The sequence below is a fragment of the Amblyomma maculatum genome, chromosome 11 (assembly GCF_055883805.1).
Source record: "Amblyomma maculatum isolate TAMU_Amacu chromosome 11, ASM5588380v1, whole genome shotgun sequence".
Classification (NCBI taxonomy): Eukaryota; Metazoa; Arthropoda; class Arachnida; order Ixodida; family Ixodidae; genus Amblyomma; species Amblyomma maculatum.
In genome coordinates, this window is record NC_139354.1 from 124,822,202 (window position 1) to 124,847,903 (window position 25,702).

Below are 25,702 nucleotides of genomic sequence, written 5' to 3' on the forward strand. Positions count from 1 at the left end.
TGACTAGAATTTTTACCTTTTTGACAGTTCTGCACGGTTTTGCAATGTCATGTGGACTACAGAACCACAATGGTCAAGGCTGGACCCCTGAAACGCGGTCACTGAACCCTTTTTTCGGAAAAGAGAACATTGTCAGGTATGCAAACTTTATATAGTAAGCTGTCATTGCTCTATAAAACTGATGAGTGCCTATTCGAAACCTGAGAGAGCATGACCCTGTTCAAAGGTTTGAGGAAGTTTTTTTTTCAAACCAATAGTGTGGTGCTACATATTCCATATTTTATTATCAAGTGTTTGCAAGGTTTTTACAGAGCTTGACATTATTAATTTATGATAACACTGTCAGTTTTACTATGCCTGTCGCTTTATCTGATTGTTCAAAATGCATACTATGGGTATCCTTTCATTTGAAATGGAGTAATGCTTAGAAGTGCTCATTTTGTTACTTTGTCTGTATTATAAAGCAGCACCAAGGTTTCTTGGTGCCCGACTTTAGTCAACAGAGTCCTCCTAATTTGCCTTTTTTGGGTGTACAGACCAGATTAGAGCTCATGTGAAGAAGGAACTTCTCTATTTATAGAGCTTCTATAATGCTAAAATCTTTAGTATGCAAGGTAACCGGGGTTCTACCCAAAACATTTTGAGAGGTGGATATTTGTGGACCAATGAAAGAGGGGGGGGGGGGGGCTGTTTAAATGGCCTCATTGAATTTTTGAGGACGCTTCACCACACGTTCTGTGGCTTGAATGTGTACATGTACATGCTTGAAAAAACGTATCAGAAGCGATACTAATGTTGAAGTTTATTTTTTATGCAGGTACATTGAAAGCAAAGTGCTCCAAAACATCGAGAGAGTGGCTTGCGGCTTTTCACATCAGGCCATATGCAGAAGTTGATATTTTCAACTGAAGACGCGTCATAGACCGTGGTGAAAGCACAAGTGCTGGCGTTTATGGAAACATGGGCAACATATAATGTTGGGGTCAAGCTGCTTGATTGTGATGGAGAAGTGATAAGCGGCAACTATTCATGTATTGCTGGGAAAGGCGGAGTGTGTAAGCATGTGTGCTGTGTTTTGTATGGGGTGATGCACATTGCACAGCATGATCTTGCTAATGTACCAGATGCTGTGGCATGCACCGAAGGGGAGCGTCACTGGTACAATCCACGAGACCCCAAGAAAGTAAAAGAGAAATTTCAGCGCATTGTTTTTTCGAAGGACACCAGTGAAAGACTCAGCGACGCACCAAGGCATCACAAAAGAAGAGCAGTACTCATCGATGCAAAGTGAGGACATGGATTTGTCCACATTGCGCCTTATAAACCTGCATGAAAAGTTTAGAACAAGCAAATTGGATTGCTTCGCAGATGTCCTGGAAGCCAACAACTTCATGCAAGTAAAACGAAAGAAAGCTGAGAGTTCAGACCAGGAAGTTGTGCGTGGACTACCTGCAAGATGGCTGGAGCGAGCTAAACAGGGGGACGCTTTGTTGCCATACACAAAGGCAGAAGTTGTAGCCTTTGAATGAGCCACACGACTTCAAAGTACTTGCCTTCTTTACATAGATATAGGGAGGGCATCATTACAGCATCACTGGCACATACAGTGTTCACTTGAGTCAAAACATGTCTAACAAAAATGGGACCACATGATGCCCGAAGTCCCACTGCTGCAGAAATGGGAGGGAAAAAAGTTAGGCCAACATTTGCTATGAAGCGGGGACTATTTTGCGAGACCGAAGCCCGACGAGCCTTTCAGGACCAAAATGACACCCATGTGGAGCTGGAAGTTAGTGTGACTGGCCTCTTCCTCTCTCGGGAGGACAGCTTCCGAGGAGCAAGCTCAGACGGTCTTGTGAAGTGCAAATGCTATGCACCACGGCTACTAGAAATCAAAGTTCCTCTCAACGTAGAAGACTTTGCAAAATGCAGTTGCGTGATGGACAGTTAAAAAAATGCAGCAAATACTTTGCTGTACTTTGCAGCAAAGCAGCAAAGTACAGCAGATCTGATTCTCCCACACAGCTGATGGTAGAAAATGACATCCCGCTCCTTTCAGTCCGCCGCAAAATGAACAGAATTTTATTTCTTCGTAAGATTCTCTCACAGGAAGTTAATATTCCATTACCTAACTTTGTCCATCCTTCTACTGCCAGACGAACACGACACACTTGGGAACATATGCTGCAACCTGTCTTTGCCCGAACAAATTCATTTAAGTACAGTTTTTTCCCACGGACCATCTCTGATTGGAATTTGCTTCCAGAATTTCTTTTCCAAAGCAGTAATTTTAACAAGGCACTGGAAGGTCATTTGTTTGGTTAGGCTGCTCAACTTTTTAGTACTTTATATCTCTTTCCTTTGTCCATGCCGAATTGTGCTGTGTGTTATTGCCTATTTTTATTTGTTAGAGTGTCAAATTTTTTAATATACTTTTACTATTATGATTCCTTTTTGCTCGCCGAATTGTAGTGTGTGTTGTATTTATTGTTTTTTTCTGTATGTGATTGTTATCTGGTATGCCCCTCCTGCTTGGGCCATAAGGCCTGCAGTATTTTGAAATAAATAAATAAATATTATACGCAAGTGCAAGTCCAGTTGGGTGTGACTGGCCTGAATTCCTGTGTACTCTTCGTGTACAGCAAAGAAAAGTGTGTGCGAATTCTCGTGCCCTTTGACATTGGTTTCTTTGCAGAGGTAGTAAAACGTTGCAAATTTTTTGCTACTATATATTTGCTACCCCACATTTCCATCAACTGCTGAAGTACTGTATTCTGAAGTTTGGACAGGAAATGAATACTGCTGTTTTCTCTTCTGTACTTTCTTGTGTATTTGCATGTGATCAGCAGGATTATGGATCTGGGAGGACAGGTTAGCTGTTAAAAAGCTACCTTGTTATTTAAGTAGCCTAACTGACCGCTGCAGCTGTGCTTGTAAAGTGTCTTTGTATTGTGGGCACTCTTGAACAGCATTCGTACGTTGGCATAGAATAACTAATAAATTATTTAACTAAGAGGACAAAGAACAATGCACACTGAAGCAATCAAGAATAATAAATTTCATTTCTGGATTTTTTAACATGGTATTAAGCCTCTGCATGGTATTAGTGCACAATTGAGCATTTTCTGGCTGACAATATAAAATGAATGATAATTAGCGATGTTGTTCCGACACTGTTAAGTTGCATACAATCTTCAACTCATAGTAGTGATGTGTGCAAGTATTCCGAAAAAATTTCCAAAGTTCACCGCTGACTTAAAGTCTATGATATATCAGGTAACATAAGAGACACGTGTAGTAAAAATTACTGCTTTCTTGCATTTAATATTTTTACATAAACATCTCTTAGTCAAACTGAATAGCTCATAACAAAACACAAAACATTCTTTGAATTTCAGATGTTTTGTTAACCACGTGACCATGCCCTGTCATGAAAACTGTTTAGTGACTTATGTGCTCGAAACATAATCTACACATCCTTCATAGTCAAAGAATGACACCCACTGTGCTGGAGCATTGCCAGTATACTGATGACAAATAGCTACGTTTTTACAGTTTTATGAGGACATTGGATTGGAGACCATGTTCAAACAGACCGACTGCGACAACAATGGTTAACCACGCCTGTTTTGCATACATCAGTAATTTTCTTTTTATGCACTGGTACTATGAAAAGTTCAGTGTATTGAAAGGAAAGAGAAACAATGTGCTAGAAAGCTTGTTATGCTCCGTACACAATGACTAACAACCTTGAACATGCTGGAATCTTTGGGGAATGCTAGAACATTAAAAGATGCATATGTTAGCCTCTTGAAGGATTGGACTGTTCAGCTTACTGTCTGTTCTGTATACAAATGTATATATGATTATCGCCAACATACTTGAAGTAACCAATGAATCGGGTTGTTCTGCAATGGACTATTCTCACAACAATGAGTTGATAAAAAAGTGCATATAATATAACCAACTTCTATGTACAGCCTTCAGAAATTATAAAACTTTTGACGTGGTTAAAATTACAGACGTTGTGCAGACATTCCGAAACAAGGTGGAGAGGAGGCATATAAAAAGGTAGTGAAAAATCCTCTGTTACACAGCCATGATAGTCATTCATCGAGGAAGTGATAAAGTTACATTTAGGAAGTGTCAGAAAATAGGACATGATTTAACATCCCTGCCTTTCGGCCTCCTTTTATCCTCTCCCGCAGCGTAGTATTGATCGTGCGATTACAAGCAACAAGAAATGAATGCAGGTAGTCAGGGAACATATGTCGGCTAATGACATCATGGTTGAAACCTAGAAGAAATTGGCATGGACCGGACACGTAATGCAAAGGAAACATACCGGATGGTTCCTTAAAACAGCAGATGAGATTCTGAGAGGGGGGCAAGCATAGCAGGGAGTGCCGTTTGGTTGACGGATGAGAAAAGAAGTTGGGGACATGAGGTGCTTGCAGTAGATACCGCAGAGGGTTCATTACATTAATGCAGAAGTCTGCCCTGCAGTGAGTATAGGCTGATAATGGCTATGTCAACCAACAACAAACATGGATCATGATGAAGACATGAACGAGCATAATGGCACAGCCTTGCATTGCAAACATGCAGATACTTGTTGTAGCTAAGTGGTTAGGGCGCTCTACTATTGACCCGACAGACCGGGCTCAAAACCCAGCTGCCGCAGCAGCATTTTGATTGAGGTGAATCACAAGGCACTTGTATACAGTGCAACGTCAGTGCACATTTAAGAACCCCAAGGTGGTCAAAATTATTTTGTAGCCCTTAGCTACAGCATCTCTCATAGCCTGAGCTGTTTTGGGACTTAATCTCCATAAATAAAATCAAACAGCAAACACTGAGATTTCACACCGGCTCACAGCAATGGTTCGCCCACGAAGTTAGTCAAGAGTGCACAAATGTGCCATACTTTGTTCAGTTGCCCAGACATGCTGTTTGGGAACACTTGGGAGAGTATTTTGCATGTCTTGATCCTCCTGATCACTCTTTCCACGTGTATCTGCACACTAGCAATTAGAATTGTCTCATTTTCGTCTTCTTCTGAGAGCTGAGGCCGTCCTTCCAGGATTGATGGTATGTTGAGGTGCAGGGACCGCTGCTTGCACTCTTCTTCAATAGTGAATTCCCTGTGAGCCATCACACTTCGCCCTAGTGCAAACTTCTCCAACACTCCAGAAGAATTTGTTAGTGCTTTGTCAGACATTCTCCCAGGAGTCAGATCTGACACAAATGTCACAAATCCATTGGGGCTGCACACAACTAGTCCCGTTGACGTATTATGTTTCTTGTATGTGATGTACGTTTTACTTTGGACTCGGAATGAAGATGGTGTCTGGATGAAAATTTCAGTGCAGTCAAGTATGCTGTCAACAGTTGTGTAGCCTTTGTCGATGAAGGCCTTTGGCCTGTACTTGTCGCATAGTTCTGGTGGCATCCAGGTTGGGACCTATAGAATGAGTAATAAAAAGAGCTATATTTGTGTTCTGTACATACATATGCAGTACCCGTTTTACTGCAATACTACAAGGCCTCCTGTGGATGTTGCATACCTGGTAATTCTCCCGAATTGTCAGGGAGTCTTTTTAATTTGATTACATCTTGTGATTGTAAGGACGCTCCCTCAAATCTCCTGAAAAGTGGCCGACACAGCCCAGCATTTGTTTTTCTATTCTTTTGCATGCTATAGCTATAATCCCATAACATCCTATAATATAACCATGCCGGAAAGCAACGCAGGAGCGGTTAGTCACCAGCATGCACCTTGAATCTAGGTAGTGGCGGCCAGCACCATCACGAATGTGAGGGAGTGACGGTAGCTGGATTTTCCGGACTGGCTGGTCTTTGGCTGGCTCGTGCATTTAGCAATCCAGCTGTTATATGATCTCGGGTGCGCTAGTACAGTGGCTCGAATACTGTGGCGCCAGCAATGAGCTAGGCTTTAGTTGGCTTTCTCAGGTCGTTGAGTGAAGTAAGGAACGCCGAACTACTCATTGTGTTTCCCCGAGTTGAAACGACGGATGGTGCTATCAAAAGCCAAGAAGAATTTCGTTAGAGAAAAAAAGTACTTCCAAGTATTCTTGGAAGAGTTTCTGATGGTGAAATAAGACAGAGATCAGATCAAAATAAGCTAATAGGCCGCCACTCTCACCTCTTTCAGATATCAGCCTCAATAATTTCCGACTTGCTGAATTAAAAAATATGCCCCCCCCCCCCCCAATCCCAGCAGTCTCCCAAATTTTCATGTTACTAGGTTGGCAGGTATGGTGTTGCGGTTGATCAAGACCATAAAAAAAGAGAGCAGACAAAAGGAACGTCATAAAAAAAACATAAGTGATGCTGATATACCTGCCAAAGCCTATTGTCCAAAAAATTCAACCATGTTGCCCAGATTTTTGAGACAGTGGTTTTAGAAACACAAAACCTGTTCATAAAACATCATTTATCCAAAATGCGCCCTTCAGTAATTTGCAGTTGCTAGAAAACAAAATAAGTGAGAAGAGGAAACTACTAGCGCAGTTGAAATTCATAACACAGCTGTTTAAACAACTTGAGTAGCAGAGGCATGAGATATAACAAAGGCACCCTTAGCTTAGCTTCCAAATTCCATGCGGCATGCAGTGAAAGTAATCATTAACAAAAGCAGCACTTGGTAATGGTCATTTCTTTAACTTACTGCTGGCACACTTAAAAGTATGATGTAGCCCCCCTGTCAAAGTGACTATCCGCTGATATGCACAAAGATTTATTAGAATAATAATGTGTGTATAGGAGAAGCATCGTGGTCCGTTGAAGTCATCAGGCATCTCATGCACTGCTAGAATCTACAGGGCCAACATGCTTTGATAAAAGAGCGACATCATATTGTGGAGACCTAACACATTACCCATGGTGCTCACTAGCCATGCAGCCCCTGCGTTATTAAAAATCACATTGCATGATCTTAAACAAAAGCTAAGTATAATTAACTTCTAGCTGAAGATTGTAATTTGGGGTACACTGTACAACACTATGCTCTAAGGCATTCAGCAAGTAGCTTTACAGAGCATTAGCAACTAAGGACATTGTGCACAGAGCAGCTGTTCATCACAACGTATTTTAAGAATGTAAGGTGATTAACTTTTTGGACATTGTACTCAAGAATCAAAGTGTTTCTACACTGAGATACTACTGTATAAGGAGTAACTGCATATGCTGAAGCTGACCTTTCATAAAATCCTACATGCATACTGTGTATGTGAATCGAAGCAAAACTGACAATCATAATGGGTTCTGTACTGTGGAACAAGATACACCAAAGTAATGGCATAAATAAATACTCTTCCTATTTAGTCTTCACAGTGGGTTCATACAAAATGTTTTCCAGCGAATATCCTCATAAACAGATAGGAAGAGATTTTTATGAGTCACTCTTAGTAACCAAACAAAATATAAGTAGAAATGGCTCTTAGTGCCAAATAAAATGTTTCAAGCTTTAAATGTTGACAGCCTACTTGTATGCAAGATCAAGGTCATCAAGACCAAGCCGTGCCGCATCAGGACAAGCACAAGCTGGGTCTTCAAAGGCAGGGTGAACTTTCTGTCCTCACTGCAGGCTTCTTTCATCTGCCAGAACTGAAGACGTTCTACATCTGGCTCTAAAACGGAACAAAAAGCCTCCAAACGCTCGCTGTACATGAAGCCTGTGTAATAGCGAAGCTTTTTCATATCTTTCACAAGCATTTCATACGTGTTTTCCATATTCAGAGCAGCCTTAGCCTTGCAAGTTCTTAATTTTTTTTTGTATAGACGACAGCTCCAGTTTTAAGCACCTGTTCCTCCGCTATGAGAGGATCACACAACTTTTTTGTTTTAGTGTGATCAAGCCGACGTCGTTCCAGCTGGGGCTTTAGCTCTGCCACTTGTGCATTTGCTGCTTCAGCTTGTTCCAAGAGGTCTGTCATAATGTGCTTCTGTTCAGAAACTTTCTTGAAAAGGTCATCATAACTTATTTTTTGGCTGTTGTACGAGTGGTCCAGGAGTATGCTCGCTTCAGGCTCTGAATTACAGTTTCTGTCATCGCTGCTGCTGGGAAAGGTGGAGACTTCCTGCCCACGTTGTTCGGTAGGCACAGTTGAGGTGCTGGTAACTTCAGGCTGGAAGGTGAAAATAAAAAGCAATTTGTATCAGTAACCTAAGAAATGTTATGTTTGCAGTGCAGCTGTAGGTGATGCATTGGACACACATTTTTTATTGCTTCACACGATTTCACATTGACTAAATATTTCCTCTTGTTTTTTATTCAACAGTACAATTAATCTAGCCATCTCCTTGTGTCAAACTATCCCAAAAATAGAAATAAAGTATACGTAAACATGACATGCTGACTTTATTTCCTCCTTGCGCTTATTTTACCTAAGGTCGTCTCAGCGGCCGCCTCTTCTTCACTTTTTGGTGTCTCAGGGGGGAAACTTTGCGAACACGGATCATGTCTTTTTACCCCCTTCGAAGTGGGCACTGCATACTCTGTGTCCCGACGTTGGCACAAACTTTGAAAACCTGGGTAGAGAGTGTTTCAGCAGTATAACTATAATTCTGCTAAGCATGGCCAGGACTACGCCACTGTAATTTATGCATTTTTGTATATTCAAGCTGTATACCTTCATTGCGTTGCTACAGTAGCACTTTCTCCAGATTAAAAGTACTTCTTGATGAAGAAAATCAGGGCGGTGCCAATATGATGAACGCTTCATTTTCACTCTCTCTCTCTCTCTCTCTTTTTCTAACAAAACCAGTCCCATCGTCAGCACAAACTTTGAAAACATAGGTACAAAGAGTTTCAGCAGTACAAGCATGATACTGCAAAGCACGGCCAGGGCTACTGCACTGCACTTTAGGTATTTTTTGTATGCTCAAGCTGTATTCCTTCATAGCGCTACTACAGTAGCACTTTCTCTAGGTTAAAAGTACATATTCATCAAGAACATAACGATGGTGCCAACATGGTGAAGGAATAATTTTCTTTTTTTTTCAAAACCACAAATGCATATAATATACATTGCTGCAGACAATTAGCTCAATAGTTACACTGAAATCGGTTGCGAGCTTACGCTAGCTAACAACATCGCGGAAGTAAAGGCGAGGTTTGGAGATACCCCTAGCCCCTGGGATAACGCGTGAAAGTTCACCAAAATGTAGCGCCTGGTTGTGTCATGCGATAAACAAAATTCCTGTACTGCGTTTACGCGCTCCGTCGTTTGCGTCGCTTTGTGTACCGCACATGTACCACGGCGCATGGTGAAAAAAAAAGACGACTCTGGAGTCATTCACGAGAGTCATGGATGACTGCAAACTTTTTTGTTTACCATCCGGCTTGAATCACCATGAAAAGAAATGCGAACGGCGAAGCGCACCGACACTGCGCAGTTCGCACTTATCTGTGTTTCCGCTTTAAACTCATACGTGAGCTTGCCAATTCCCGTTATGCATGCGTGTTTCCTACCAGTAGTGTAAATAAAACAACGTAACCCATGTTCAGATCTAGAAGTCCTCTACTTGTAATAAAAGCACGCAGTGATAATGAAGCAAAGAAACGGGGGAGCTATAGCAAGAAACATCGGTGTGCAGGTACACCCGTGCTAACGATGGTTGATCCATTCCGCAATAGGAATACAAAGGCAAAGATGCCCGAACATTGTACTCTTTGAAATGTTCAACTACTGGTTTTACAGTCCGATACAAGCAGCTGCACAATTTACTTGGAAGAAGGCTCCAAGCATCCTAAAAATCTGTCTTACCTGCCAAACTGTCCGCCCTTGTTTATCCGCTGAATCCACGTCTGTCGAAGTTTTTGGTCTTTAGGAAAGACATAAAACCCGAGACCTTTGTCTCTTGCACTGTTGTTGTAGCACCCAGGAACACAACAGGTGAATCCTCCCATCGCTGGATAGCTCCACACGAAGTAGAAATCGTTCAGATGCGCGACGCATACGCAATCAGTGCGGCTGGAGCGGCCGGAGAACTACATCTACCAGCATGCACCGTGGCAGCAGTAGCGCCGTGAAACTAGTCGGTGCGATCGGTCTATTGTGGATAAAGTATTTATTTAGCCAAGTTATACACTCATCTGTGGTGCTATCTCCGTAGAATGAGGACAATCAGTAAATATCAAAATAAAAAAACAGGTGCCCTTTCCATCGCTAGCGAATCAAAAATAAGAAAAAATTAGAAGAAATGCTAGTGAAGAAATTACCTTACGTGCCTCAGGTAACAGCATACTCATATATCTTGATGGCTGCTCCGGGCATTAAAAAAAAAATAAAGGCATCCTTCTTTACACCTCTCATCATTGTCGCTAGGGTACCAGAACTCTAGTAAAAGAGGAAGAGTTGCACCAAATTGGTTTACAGGACATTAAACAGTGGTAAAGCCCTTGCGAACCGGAAACAAAAGCCATTTGTCCCTAAAATGCTTACCGCGGTTATTTCGCCAACACGTTCCTGAGTCATACAAGAACGCTACCATCATCTTCATCTATGCGCAAGACAAGGTCAAGGATTTCAAGTAATACTCATGATTTCCATATATTATTGTTTTCTTCATTTCTTTTTACTAAGCTACAAGGCAGTATGCTGGAAACCACAGTTAAATGTTTCCAAATTTACACTAAAGAAGAAGTTGTAGAAAAACACGCATCATAAAAAATTCGTATAGTGGGAGAAATCCCCTCATTCAGCACAAACTTTACCACAAGCGCAGAACTGAGAAATTGAGGTTGAAATTCGACAAACGAAAACTTCGGATATAAGAGCATAAAATCCAAAAGAGATAAATTTCACAGAAATACGCCTTGCATGTTTTCATCTGTGCCAGGACGGTACCAAAATGTTTTAGGTGCCCATTTTCTGCGCAGTTGGCATACAATTCAACTGTCAAATATAAATAATGAGTGTGTTCTATTTAATAACTACTGGAAACGTACCATTTTAAGTTTCTATGTTCCTTACAGGTTTCCACTCCATTTCAAGCATGACAAGCAGCTGCAAATTTCTTATTAAAAATAAACACGATAGAGGTTTCGGTCATAGAATGCCTAGGCTGCAAAAGGGTTTAACATATCCATACTATAAGCGAACCATTGTGCAGCAGAAATTTGCAGTGGCGACCTAGCAAGCTGAATCATGACGTTGTTGAAGTATTATCTCTAAACCTACTTTTCATGCAAGCACATAAGAGCGCAGTAAATCTCAACACATGCTTGATCGCCTTGTTCTTGTACGACCAGTGCAATAAATGAGTTTATTATGGATAAACTTAAAAATTTATAAGCCTTAACAGAGCATGTATTAGTTCAGAAGGCAAATGTAGGAGAAGGCTCAAGCTTCCCCTTATGATTATACATGCTAGCGTCCTTAACACCGAATTGTCATTCTGCAAATAGTTTCATACTTTAGGAGAGTGAGCTCTACGACTGGGGTTGCAACTTCGTATTTCCCCTCGGTGGTTCCGAATTATCTTGACCTATTTAATATAGGTGTCAACCAAAACATGAGAGAGGTACTGTGTCTTCTTTACCCGAAATACCAATAGAATAAAACAAAACAAAATCTGCGCATGGAAATATGTGATGTGACCTTGACCTAATTGGGCACAGAACGTGACACAGATACTGCTTTTTTTTTCCCTAAACCGGGTTTCCCCTGAACATGGCTGCGAACCCCACCATCTCGGCTACGTTTCATTGGTGGCGAAACGCAAAGGAGCCTGTGCTTTGCTACGTCAGTGAACGTTAGTTGACCCGGAAGCAAATAAACTTGTTCCGTAGTCGTCCTGTAGGTCATCTGGTCCTGAATTTCTCTTTCGCTCTCACCCTCCTCCCTTCTCTTAAAGTGCGGTTCGATGGTCGATCGGTAATTGTGAGAGATGCGGCGTTTTTTAACAATTTAAAACAGATACATAAAAATTGTGAACAGATAATTCGGTATTCCAGGCGCGCTGTTACTTGCACTCATATTCGGAATCTTCAGCTTCCCCGTAATTCAAACCATAAAATCTTGTACAACCTTTCTAAACCATGAAAATAATGCCCAACATAGGTTTTGTTCGTCTAACCAGATTCGCCATACTCCTGGCTGCATGAAAAACTATTACTTGTATCTCACAGTGAGAAAGTTTGAGGTGGTGGCTCACCCGTCCAATGACAGGTGGGGTCCTGATTGCAGGAGTCTATTGGCGACTGCCTCGGCACTGGTCCGGTCGATCCGGGCATTTTTGCTGGCCAGATCGGCTCAGCCGAGCAGGCCCTTTTGCATAGGGCTGTTAGTTATGCAGACGATTACCTGGTATTTTTTTACCAGCTAACAATAGCTGTTGACATTGGGAAATTCGTTGACTTGTTGAGAATAAATGGATTTGACTTGAATTTTCCGAGGATGCCAGCACACAGTTCTTAAACCTAGTGTTTGTTCACTCCAACAGATCATTTGTATTGGCCGTATCAACTGAGAATCGTGAAAGCTTTAGTGTAGTATAGACATGACACTCAAAGCTAGTTAAGGATGGCCTAGAAGTGGCATGCGTTCGGTCAGTGCTATTTAAAACGGATGCTCGCAAGATGTGTTAGGATGTTGGGGCAAATGACTAGGATCATCATCATCAGCCTGACTATACCCACTAAGGCCTCTCCCATATATCAGCAGTTAACCCTGTTCTGTGCTATCTGCATCCCCTTGACCCCTGCCAACTTATTAACCTCATCCGCACACATAATTTTCTTCCGCCCCTGCTAAGCTCTCCTTTCCTTAGAATCCAGTTTGTTACTCTAAGCGACCATCGGTTATCCTCTCTTCGCACTATGACTAGGATGACTGTCACGAAATCGGCGCACGTTTTATAGTCAGCGTGGCGTCAGCGCAGAATATTCCATGGCATTGGCGAAATGTCTCCTCCGCGAGAGTGGAGACCGTAGCCTTGAACATATCGGCTTCACCCTCCTCATCACTCGGGGGTGACGATGTTTTACTGTGTGTGACTCATTCAGCCCGAAACTATTCGTCCTCTCCAGAATCTTCGGCAGCGCCTAACCGGTGAGGACGCGCAGTTCAGTGGGAGAATAGGGGGACGCTTAAACGAGCGAAGTTACTTGTGTGTGCGCGTCGGCCTTTCCACGTGGTAAGAGCCAGACGCGACGCGCACTATTTATTAAGGTCACGTCGCGTGTGTTAGCCAGCCAGTGTTTGAGCTAGTACTGTGTCGTGTTCGCAAGTGCCACTACTAGGCTGCTGGGGCTCACCCCCTGATGGGCAAGCCCACAGATCTGCGAGGGAGCGGCGCTCATCTTAAAGGGGCTCAAAACATCTATAGTAATACATTTTCCCTATACAATAAGTACTTTCTTCTGGGCGAGTTGGTTCATATTAGCAAAAGGTAAAAGACTTGCGCAAAAAGTAGATGAAGAAAGAGGCGTGACAACAAGACAGAGCGCAAACTTCCAACTGCTTTTATTTGGGAAACGGTACCTACTTATATAGACAAGTGAAATCATATCATATCGATCAAGAGTAAACACTTGAGCACACAACCAGCGAAGATCATCTACCAAGCAGGGCAAAAATGACTTAAATCTCATCAGATTATCACTGAGGCCAAAAACATGTTTGCTGTATAAGAAGGCTGAATGATGTATGCAAGGTATACCAGCAAACGCATACAGATACACACACATCCAAGACTGCGCGCGCGCAAACAACACACACACACGCACACAAAGAGATATACACACACAAACACACAAACAGACAAGCACACGTAAAATCGTAACAACACATTTCTATGGCTAAGCCAAGTCAGACCTAAAAACAAAGTAAAACAGGCAGTCGCAAACTGACTAGGCTTAGCCATAGAAATGTGTTGTTACGATTTTACGTGTGCTTGTCTGTTTGTGTGTGTATATCTCTTTGTGTGCGTGTGTGTGTGTGTTGTTTGCGCGCGCGCAGTCTTGCATGTGTGTGTATCTGTCTGCGTTTGCTGGTATACCTTGCATACATCATTCAGCCTTCTTACACAGCAAACATGTTTTTGGCCTCAGTGATAATCTAATGAGATTTAAGTCATTTTTGCCCTGCTTGGTAGATGATCTTCGCTGGTTGCGTGCTCACGTGTTTACTCTTGATCAATATGATATGATTTCACTTGTCTATATAAGTAGGTACCGTTTCCCAAATAAAAGCAGTTGGAAGTTTGCGCTCTGTCTTGTTGTCACGTCTCTTTCTTCATCTACTTTTTGCGCAAGTCTTTTAACTTTTGCTAATTTTCCCTATACATAGTGTGTGAAAGAATGTCGATGTAAAATAACCTTCCTGTAAGAATGTTTGAAATTCGGCATTTGGAAACAGTTATTTGCAATCAAAATTTGAATATCGCGCCTTCACGGCTTTCCTCCTTCTTTCCAGGTTTTATCGCGCGCAAAGGCTGGCCCTCCTCCACGGGCCTCGCCTAATGACACGTCACAAGTGACGCATTTGCCGTTTTAATTTTTTGCTTAGCGCCGCACGCCGCAACTTCTGGCCGGGGGCTCTTGTCGTCTGCTTCACCGTCATCGCCCTTGGGCGCAACTCAGAAGTTTTGTTACCACGCTAATCCCTGGCGTTGACCTTACCCTCGACTTTGTGTTACGTCCTCTGCGTGATGGTAGCAAGATAGCTCTGGGCTAGACCGGCCACTCTCTTGAGTTCACGAAGGCAGTTATCGAAGCGCTGAATTGTTGTTTTGACGGGACACGGGCAGGAAGTTGCTACAGTGTGCAGTCCCTGGCGGCGAAGACATTGCTAGTGTCGGCAGGAAAAGACAGCGAATCCAGCACTATCGCCTCTTCAATACAAAATTTCTAAACCTCAAGTGCTCAAGCGAGGCGGGCTCATTAAACGCTTAATTTCTCTACTGGACAACAACTAAACAAGTTGTTACGGACATGCACAATCGTGAACGTAACCTATAAACCTTTGTCGCTCCAATGGCTATATTTCAAAACAATGGAGCAAAATGTGAATACCTGTTAGTGAGCCCTGTACATGCCAGTTCATGACTGATATTGCCTCGCTTTCCAAACAATCATTGAAATAGGATAATAATCTTTTTATCGCCCCATACCAGCTATATAAAAGATTCCTTCGTTGTCAGAGCTCCTGCTTCATATGATACGTACTTATTTCGGTAGAGGCAGCCTGAACACCCCATTGCGGACATGAAATATTTTCCATCCTCTTATTGCTATCGTTAAAGTTACATTTAAAAAAAAAAAAACTTTAGGCTACTTTGAACAAAAATACAGAGAGATACCGCTGCGTTGACCAGTGCACCAATGCTTGGCAAAACAGTTCCTGAGGATTACCTTTCCTGAATAGTCACAAAACAAAATCTCTATTTGCCGTAGTTGTACTTGTAAAGGGTCAACTATCCATGTATTAAGTCAATTTCGTCGGCCGCTGGACGGAGCAGCACTCGCTACTGCCGCTTCAATCTTGGGTCGCTTCCTCACTTCCTAAGCTTCTCTGTAGCGAGCGAGCCTCTGTGGAAGCGGAGGCAGAATTGGTCGCTTACGCAGCAGCATCAGCCGATGCTCCCTCCTTCTTAAGCGAGCTGCAAGGCACGTGATTCGTCCCATGCGCGCAGCTGGCGAGGCAGTGTTCGGCTCAGCGCTGCGACGGCGGTAGCGCAGCGATAGCAGCTTTGCGGTGGGACCTGGGATGACATCACGACACACCTTAGGCGCTCTTCCGGTTTTAATGTCAAAATTGATACGCCGGTGAACATGCGTGGCGGATAATCGATCAGTGCATTTTCTCGCTCCAAAATTCTCTAACCCTTCGCGCTGCCGCGTCCAAGAATGAATTCTATGCGGTGATAAAATTATTATTTCTTGATAATGAAGTATTTTTTGTATTTCCCACTTCTTAAGGCCAGGATTGCTCCTTTAATTTATGTCATCACAAGCGAGCCTTGGGAAGTTTGCGAATCTGAACATATTTTGCGCCTTCTCTCTTTCCATAGCGAGTCCTGTAGTATGCAGCGCTGCGCTGCACATAAGCATAGACAAATTTTCGCTGCACAAGCCGTCAGAATAGAAACTTTCGGGTCGCGCCCGAGGATAATCACTTGCAGGTGCGCGCCTCTGCATGGCGCCGCCACCCGCCTGTCTGCTTCTGGTATTGTAGATGCGGTCCCCCTTTTTCAAGTGTGCCGCGTTTAGGGAGAGCCGACCGGACAGTCGGCGCCAGATTTGTGGGACGGTTTTAGCCCAAAGGTCGTTCATGGGTACATGCGCAGCGGAACGTGCTTCCGGTTGCTCGCATGTATGGCACCCTTCGTACTGGCCGATAGCGAGGGCCCAAATGAACCTTCAGCCTTTTTTTTTACACTGCGACTTTGAGCATTGCGAAAGGAAGTCTTCTCTGTCCTGTCTGCAGATGCGACAAAAGAGCGCCCGAAGAAGCATTCAGGAAGGTACTCGGGTATTGTGCTCAGAGCGGGCAAGCCAGAAGCTCCCCTTTAGGCCGGCGTCAGGCCTTCAGCATGGCGGCTGGATAATCTTTCGCTTTCCATGTAGTTGCTCGTAGTGGTGAACACGGATGGCGTGGGGAAATGCACTGTGGAAAGGATTCAACCAGCAGGAGCAGCGTAGAAGGGGCGTCGGTGAGCGAGAGACAAGTGGGAAGAAAGTCTCCCGAGAGGAGAGGGTTCGACACCCTCACTGGGGAAACAGTTTCGCTGTGATTTGTTTGTTGTGATTTGTATTGCTAGTGGGGCCCTGGGTTAGAGGCTAAGGCCAACCCATGGGGCTGTGCCCATCTAGCATATTTCCTTATTCGACAGTTGATGCGTGGAGCTGGCCTCTGAAAATGACCGCGCCTATTTCTTTGTTTTGTGGAGGTGTAAAATAAGACGCGATTCAAGAGAGTTCAGTCCAGTCTGAGCTGAGGCTCCATGCGTAGGCATGTAACGCGGCTGTTCTGCTTAGGCTCTAACTAGTTAGGTCGAAGAGTAAAGTAGCGCAGTGTCGTTATTTGTAAATTCATTCCAACTTCCAGTTTTACTCTCTGTATATATATGCATTGCTGTAAATATAAGCTCTATCGTCATCCCCTTCAAGTACGTATCCTGGTCTTTCCTAAGCCCAGCTACATAACAGGAAGGGTTTAAAGAACCTTCCGAAAAGGAACAAACGACATAAATTCTACTGAAACCTCATGTTTCTGATCGGCTAATGCTTTCACCTTTCATTGAAGTTCTTTTAATTAGCACTGCCTACGCCGCTGCCTCAGAGTACCCTCCGAAAAACTCTAAAACACTCCTTCAGTGCGGTATACAGTACAGAAGCCCACATGTGCGACCATGTGTCAGCATATTATTGGCCACGAGGGGGGTGGTCATGCAATGCGTCTTCTAACTTCTATCCTTGCCAATATTTTATGAATAGTCAAGGCGGCCATTATATTGCGGTCGTCTATAGCTGCCTTCCTACTTATTAATGCAACGAATACGTACCCATTTCCCGGTCACATACTCCATTGCGGCAGCGTCCTAGAGTGCTTACTGATCCGTCAACCTGAAGAATCCAAAATATTGATGAAGCAGTCTCGTTAACTAGTGTATCTGGAAAAACGCTAGTTTAATATGCAAATGTTCTCAAGTAGCGGCGCAATCTAATTTTCGTATAGGCAAATGTTTTCGCATTGTTACGGTTTATTTTCACGAGTGACCACAAAAGATGAGCACAAGAGAAACTAGCCTTCCCATGCCCAGTTTATTTAGTTGATGACGGCCACAATATATGCGCAGTGTGCGGTAGATTTCAGAAGCCTGCTTACAGTTGCATTTGTGAGTGTTTTATGATATAACGCGACCAGGCAACTCAAAAATAATTCTTGTTTCACTGACAATACGATCGCTTCTTAGAAGGCAATTTTCTTGCCGTCGTACTACAACTGCTCGGGAAAGGGCTGCTCGCAGTGCCCATTGAAAGGTCGTCCTTTTCTCTGTGGCAGTGACCCAACAATCTCACTTCGCTTCTGTGTTGTTGTGGTTGCGTTAAAATTTGTTCATAACGCCCCATTTTAAGTCTGATGGTCACCCTATTTCGGTCGTGTAGAAATTTACTGATACCGTGATCACACTTTTGCAAAGCAAAATAGTCTCAATCTGGGAATGTGACCACAAAAAAAATTACTTGCGGTCACTACACACAAAATGCAAATCCTCATCGAACATTCCAAGAAATAAGACTTCGCTGTTCATTTCCAAGAAGCGATCACTTGTCCCGGAGATCACGGTCCTTATTGAAGGAGTCAAGTCGAATCATGACCCTTTCAGCACACAAGGGTAACCTTGAGCAGGCTATAGGCAACTCTGTCGTCCTCACCGTGAATGGCTTTCGACACTGTGGCAAGAAAGAGAAAGCGGCAGCCATAGTGCTGCTCCTCGCTTCTTTGACAGTCGCGCCGAAGAAGTCGAATCGGAACTTGAACGTTTGAACGTAATAAATTCTATTAGCTCTATGATAACGTCTCGGCGTTTTAGTTTAAACCTGATAAGGATGGACCTGCAACGATGTTCTTGAATAAAACTTGCTAGAAGGGAACACAATGTATTGCCGCGTATCCATTATCCAAAACGTTATTGCGTTTGTTAAAATATTGTTGAAGTGTCGTGGTTTCGTCGCCGCCCTGTCCTTCGGAGGCGGTTAGCCATATTTGCAGCCCCTTTGCACTGTCTATCTCCTGAACGTTTTGTTCGGTGTTTAGTTAAAACCAAAACAGGGGAGATCCGGCAGGAGGGCTGCCTGCATCCTTTGTGGATGACCTTGCTATCAGTCGTCTTGCAGGGGGAGCATAGAAGAGCATAGGTGGGACCAAGCTGTAAGGCGCAGCTGTAAATGTGACGCAACATATTTGCGTCACCTCGCCGCGATCCGCGCTTCCGAAAAAGTCATGGGTTTGTAAATCACCGTAGTAAAGAACTTTGCCTAATGGCTTTTTATGCGGTGGTTGGTTTCCCCAGTCCTGTTTTACCCAAGGCAGAGCAGTCGGTCTCAGTGTTACAACGCTCTAAGCTCGAGTGTGCCATGTTCAGTTCAGTTCAGTCGTTCAGTCGTTTCCGACTCTTCGTGACGCTATGGACCATGTCACGCCACGCTTTCCGGTCTCTCACTATCCTCCTAACAACACATACCTTCATCTGCAGTGCCTCGAGGATGTCATCTAACCGTCGCGTTCGCTGCCTACCCCTTCTCCGGCGACCCTCAACCTTTCCCAACATCAAATCTTTCTCCAGCGACTCATCTGTGCTCATCAGATGACCTAAGTAGCTGAGCTTTAACTTTAGAATTTGACCCTCCAATGAGCAGTCAGAGTTTATGGTCGACAATATCGACTGATTTGATCTTCTGGCAGTCCAAGGAACACTCATGAGTCTTCGCCAGCACCACATATCAAACGCGTCAATTCTTCGGCGGTCAGCCTTTTTCACAGTCCAACTCTCGCATCCATACATCACAACTGGAAAGACCATAGCACGAGTTACACGGATCTTGGTTGGCAGATTAATATCTCTGCTCTTTACTAGGCGGTCAAGGCTAACCATTGCTCTCTTTCCCAGAAGCAGTCGTCTCTTAATCTCATGGCTGCAGTCTCCTTCCGAGGTAATCTTGGAGCCCAAGAAGATAAAATCTGTCACAGCTTCCACTTCTTGTCTATTGATACTCCAGGACTTGATAGGGCAAGACGCCATGATCTTTGTCTTTTTAATGTTCTGTTTGAGCCCAAACTTCTCACTCTTTTCTTGTACGCGCATCAGAAGTCTCTTGAGTTCCACTTCTCTTTCTGCAATTAAAGTGGTATCATCCGTATATCTAAGGTTGTTGATACATTTTCCAGCAATCTTCACTCCAGCTGAAGACTCGCCCAGACCGGCCATCCTCATGATGCACTCTGCATATAGGTCAAATAGGCAGGGCGACAGTATGCGGCCTTGCCTCACTCCTTTCTCAATCGGAAACCAACCAGTAAGACCTTGCGCAGGTCTGACTGTGGCCTCTTGCCCTTCATACAGGTTCCTGGGGAGACAGATGAGATGAATTGGAACGCCCATCTCTCGGAGAGCTTGCCACAATCTGCTGTGATCTACGCAGTCAAACGCTTTCGCATAATCAATAAAGCAGAAGAGTAGGGTTTCTGGAACTCTCTTGCTTTTTCCATGATCGAGCGAAGGTTGGCAATTTGATCTCTACTTCCTGTGCCCTTGTGAAACCCAGCTTGCACGTAGGGAAGCTCCCGATCCACATACTGCTGCAGCCTACCTTGGAGGATTTTCAACATAACCTTGCTAGCATGCGAAATAAGCGCGATCGCGCGGTAGTTGGAACAATCTTTGGCACTGCCTTTCTTTGGAATGGAGATGTAAACTGACCTCCTCCAATCCTGTGGCCACTGCAGGGTTGCCCAAATCATCTTTACATAATGTATGAAGAATGTTAACAGCGTCATGGTTGAGGTTTTGAAGCAACTCAGCTGGAAGGCCATCAATTCCGCTAGCTTTTTTCTTAGCAAGGATGGGTAAGGCCCATTCCACTTCACTCTTCAGGATGCCCGGCTCGAGATCAGTGATCACAATCGTCTTATGCTGGGTTTGCACATTCGGGTCGTTGTACAGTTCTTCTGTGTATTCCTGCCACCTCTTTATCTCTGAGGCTTCAGTGAGGTCCTTGCCTCGTCTGTCCTTTATCACGCCCACATTAGCACAGAAGCTTCCTTTGGTATCTTTGATTGTCTTATACAGAGTATTTTTGTTCCTTAATTGCCTGTTGTCCTCAACTGCTAGGCACTGTGAGTTCAGGAAGGCATTCTTATCTCTCCTTGCTACTTTCTGAAAATCCGCATTGAGAACCTTGTATCTTTCTCTTTCCTCCATAACTTTTGCCATCCTCCTTTCCTCAGCTATTTGCAAAGCCTCTTCAGATAACCAGTTTGCTTTCTTGCATTTCTGTTGCTTTGGAACTACCTTAGTAGCAACTTCTTGTATTATATCACGAACATCAGTCCACATCTCTTCGGGCTCTCTGTCTTCTAGATCTAATTCTTGAAATCGATTTCTCACTTCCACAGCATATTCTAATGGAATTTGATCCAGATCATACCTGAAAGGCCTTCTAGTTTTCAGCGCTTTCCTCAACCGAAGCATAATTTTGGCAACAAGAAGCTGATGATCGTGCCATAATCGGCCCCAGGCCTTGTTTTTGCTGCTTGTATAGCGCTTCTCCATCTCTGCCGGCAAAGAATATAACCGATCTGATTCCTGTACAGACCGTCCGGTGAAGTCCATGTGTACAGGCGCCTCTTGGGCTGTTGAAAATGAGTATTCGCTATGGTCAGGTTCTTTTCTTGATAAACCTCTACTAGCCTCTGCCCAGCTTCAATTGGCTCACCAAGACCGAACTTGCCTGTAATTCCGGATATTTCTTTACTCCCGACCTTAGCACTCCAGTCTCCTATGAGAAAAATGACGTCTGATGATGGGGTGCGGTCTAAAAGGCATTCTAGGTCCGCATAAAATCTCTCAACGTCAACTTCTTCAGAAGTAGTGGTCGGTGCATAGACTTGGATAACTGTTATGTCGAAAGGGTGACCTTGGATCCGAAGTGAAATCATTCGGTCGTTTATGGGGTTGTACCCTAGCACTGCTTTGTCCATTCTTCTGTTTACTGTGAGAGCGACCCCATTCCTTCTCTTGGATTCGTGCCCACAATAAAAGACATAATGTTCGACGGAGTTAAATTCTCCCATTCCGGTCCACTTGAGCTCGCTGATACCCAAGATATCAATGTTCAATCTGTTCATTTCTCGCTTGACGACATCCAGTTTACCTTGCGTCGTAGATCTTACATTCCATGTTGCTATGTGATACATCTCCTTGCAACATCGGACTTTCCGGTCGCTTCCCGACACATCCACAACTGAGCGTACTTTTGGCTTTAGCCCAGCCGCTTCATTCGTCCTGGAGCTACTAGGAATCGCCCTTTGTTCATCCCCAGTAACATGTGGGACGCCTTCCAACCTGGGGGGCTCATCTTCCGACGCCATATCATTAATGGTATTGAGACTGGTCATAGGGTTTTCTTGGCAGGAAATACTGGAGTGGGTTGCCATTACCTTCTCCAGTAAATCACATTTTGTCAGACCTCTCTGTCGTGACCTGTCTATCTTGGGTGGCCCTACACAGCAGAAATGCAGAATTTCAATGAGTTTCGCAAGCCCCTCTGCCACTACAAGGCAGTGATACATGAAGTTCCATGTACAGGTTTCCATCATTCCATAAGAAATAATCATAAGGTCCGCATGTTAATGACGGACCTAATTCAATGCTTTTTTTTTTTTGTCATCAATTCCTATGTATATTTTATTGACACGCTTCATTAAACAATCGAGGAGAAACTACGGTTCAATACAACACGAGAAACAAGGAACTGTTAGTAGCACACGAATACAGTCGAGCACTTTAGATGAGTGATATCTACGTAGATTTGGTTCTGCCCAAACCACAGTCAACATTACCTTTCACCACATCAAGCCTCTGGCCGAGGATTGTGTAAAAATTCAATGATAACATTTTGAGATTACAGTTATAATAACATAAAACTTTTCTCTGAACGCGTTTAGGAGCAGTGCACTTTTGGGTCATGAAGTAATATAATGATGGCAAATACTCTAATTCAGAAGTCGTGGTGAACTATTCAGTGTATCATATTGGTATCTTTTTTATAATACTGGGAACCCGAGGAGCCATGATTTTTTCAAGTAAATGAATTCGGAACGCCACCTTCGTGTTTGTCTGCGAAAAATTGATGAGTGCTCCGCAATAGATCCAATTCACCTGTTACTGAAGCAAACGCAATCGCATTTCAGCCAGGGAATCACCATTCCTATTCATTTTTCCATACCCCCACCCCCCTTCTGACTTTTCTCCACCCTACAATAGAGCAATTCAAATGGATGTATAAAGAATGTTTTGTGTAGTGACGACGCTAGTCAGCTTCATGTTCGAAGATGGAAAGCCAGTGTGAAGCTTTAAATTGCATTTCACATTGCTGCTCTGTGGGCCACTGAGAAGCGCTGCATTAACCACATATATGCTACACTGAAAATAGACCGAAAGATTTTCTGGATCTCTGAACCGCATTACAAAATACCTAAGCTGAATCCTATTGTATTCTGTTCAATACTAATATCATTCAAGCACATTAATCCCGGCTAGAAGACGCGATTTTTATTGCGTACGTGGTGGTGAGCGTAGATGATACATTTAAAATGTTTGTGGCTGCAAAAACAATGAAACCGATATATATGATATAGTTCATTGTTGTAAATTTTAAATTCAAATATTGTACAATTAAAACTACTGAGATTCAAGGAAGCACTCGGCTTCTTCTGGCTTGATACAACGAACTGAAGACGCAAGGCCAATATTGATGCGTGAAGCAAGTGCGCCTGAAAGATTGTTCTGTAACTTGTATCCACCACGTTTATTGCAAAAGCGGATCTGCACCGGGGGCGGCTGACTGCCAAGGCTTTGCTTTCCTACTGACCGCTTATCATGTATAGCGGTATATCAGCTATGTAGTGGCAATAAAGAATCTTCACGACTGCCAACTCGGATAGTAAGTATATATGTCAAACAAATGTTGTATTCTAATATGTACACCATCTAAGGGCATGAAAGCGAGGTACGGGTTGGATGGCGAACGATCAGAATTTCGCGCTACGATCTCTCAGTTGTAGGGCCCCGTAACTTCTTCCTTCTTACTGGTTTTCTGTCAACTAATTAAACGGTAATTGCGGCTTAGAAGTGTGTCTCGCGCAACGAAAAGACAATACACACCATGGGAAGGCGGGAAAAGATTATGGTAGTGCATCCTGTGGTCACGGTCATACCCTTAGAGCCGGGCGTGTTCGTGATTGGTCTTACAGCTATTTACACTAAAGAACATCACATAAATCACATAAGCCAGTCAGGGGATGGAGTCATAAGTTTGAGAGCTCTATAATACCTCCCAATAGCTATTTAAAATATTCTCTCAGCGGCCGTGTGTTAAACTCTGTAATGCAGAGCCATCCTACTTCTCCGTATACTATGCAGGCCTAACGCAATTACAATATCATAAAGAATAACGTCTTTATTTTCATTCGGCAGATATCTAACTCCGTGAGGGTGAAGTGGAGAATTTCTTAAGAATCCCTTGGAGAACGTCCCGGAAGAAAACTACGTCCCTGCAGCCTAAGAGAGCACGCTAAACGGTTCCTTCCTCTTTTGAATAATAGAAGTGGGCCTCCAAGGAAATAAAATTTCTTTCTCTTGCAAGCACACTTTAAGCGGCAAAGTGTTGCTATGTGGTCTCAAGAATAGTGTTTTGATGGCATGGCAACAAGCCGCATTACTTGCTTTTACTCCGCAGTTATTCCTTTTAATAATATTTGTTAGTTCCCGCATCACGGCCTTTTCTGGTCCACTTTTCTGCTGTCTCCCTCGCTTCCGCACTCTACTCCATCAAACTGCCAGGTCGCACTTGCTGAATGTTTTCACCGTTTAGCGTCTCAGCTGATTGCCGAGGATTTGGCTGACTGCGCAGCAACTTTTTTATGAAATCAAATTTAAGACGCCGATAAGTATAAGTGCAATATTGCCAAAATCAAACTGACCCAGTAGTTTAAAAAATGAATCCACGCTTCAGGTTCGCCTTGAAAGTAAACGCGATGACACCTTTAACAGCGCCTTTTAAAGTGGAAGCTCTGCTATGTCGTTCCGTATCTTGGTCGGCGTGTTTTTCATGTGCACGAGCGAGGCGTTGGCCGAAAGTAGGTGGTAGCTGACCTGGCCACGCACTTACTGGTCGTACCGTTGCCTGAATGCACTTTTGGTCGGAGCTGCCAAATAGCCGCTCTCCTTCTCCATAAAAGGGTAACATGAAAATTAGCCTGCCATGGCAATTCAACTCGTGTGGCTTCTAGGCCGCGGAAAAATGTTCATACGGCTTGGCTACTGTGGGCGTGACATGAGGGCTGGTAGCTTGGGCTATCGCTTCATACCGCGGTGCTCGCTTCTTCTACACCGTCCACCTGATTCATCACGCAGCTGGTAGGCGATGGCTATTGCGTAGTGTTCTTATCCCCTACCCCCGTTACTGGTGGCTATTGCCTATACGCCTTTAGCGCCTGGAGTGTCAGTTCTGAACAAAGCCGCTGATTCGTTAATCAATGTTGATAACCTCCCCCTGCAAAATGTCCTCGGCACCTTTGTGTACTCCAGACCACGCTGAAGTGTCCTTGAGGTTCGTAGACATTTGTGGAGGAGTAGCACCTATTCTTATGTCTACTTAGGGTTAGCCATACTAATTCTTTGCTTATGTTTTCATTCCGCAAATTTGTCGGAGTTCTTGTCATTAATGTTTAAGCTATTTATTATGATTAGTCTAGCATCGGCAACGTTCTAAACAAACGTTGCGTTAGAAAGTTATACCGAACACAATTCGTTCACTGGGCGCCCTTCTACGAAGTTCGGCACCAAGGACCCTTTGCACCTATGCGTTGAGTACCCGATCGCCATTCATTAGGCCTTGATTTTAGTCACAAAGGGATTAATTGTTTGGTGCATTGTGGTCTTCAAC

At 43.7% G+C, this 25,702-nt stretch overlaps 2 protein-coding genes and 2 pseudogenes across 8 annotated transcripts in view; 1 reads left to right on the forward strand and 3 right to left on the reverse strand.

The window, feature by feature from the left end:
* LOC146174899 (uncharacterized) overlaps nt 1-25,702 on the reverse strand; it is a 266,551-nt gene that overhangs the window by 211,885 nt on the left and 28,964 nt on the right. For all 7 annotated transcript variants that reach the window (XR_014702011.1, XM_084584108.1, XM_084584110.1 and 4 more), the window contains one exon: nt 17,536-17,596. Coding sequence is in view for 6 of the 7 variants with exons in the window: in XM_084584108.1 (XP_084440234.1) it covers nt 17,536-17,596 (61 nt within the window). In the remaining variant the exon portion in view is untranslated. The remainder of the gene's footprint in view (nt 1-17,535; nt 17,597-25,702) is intronic.
* On the forward strand, nt 45-2,763 carry LOC146174901 (uncharacterized; annotated as a pseudogene).
* On the reverse strand, nt 4,874-5,464 carry LOC146174902 (uncharacterized). Its single transcript, XM_084583255.1, has one exon. The coding sequence runs from the start codon at nt 5,450-5,452 to the stop codon at nt 4,874-4,876; it is 579 nt and encodes a 192-aa protein (XP_084439381.1). The 5' UTR covers nt 5,453-5,464.
* LOC146174903 (uncharacterized) lies at nt 7,490-9,934 on the reverse strand (annotated as a pseudogene).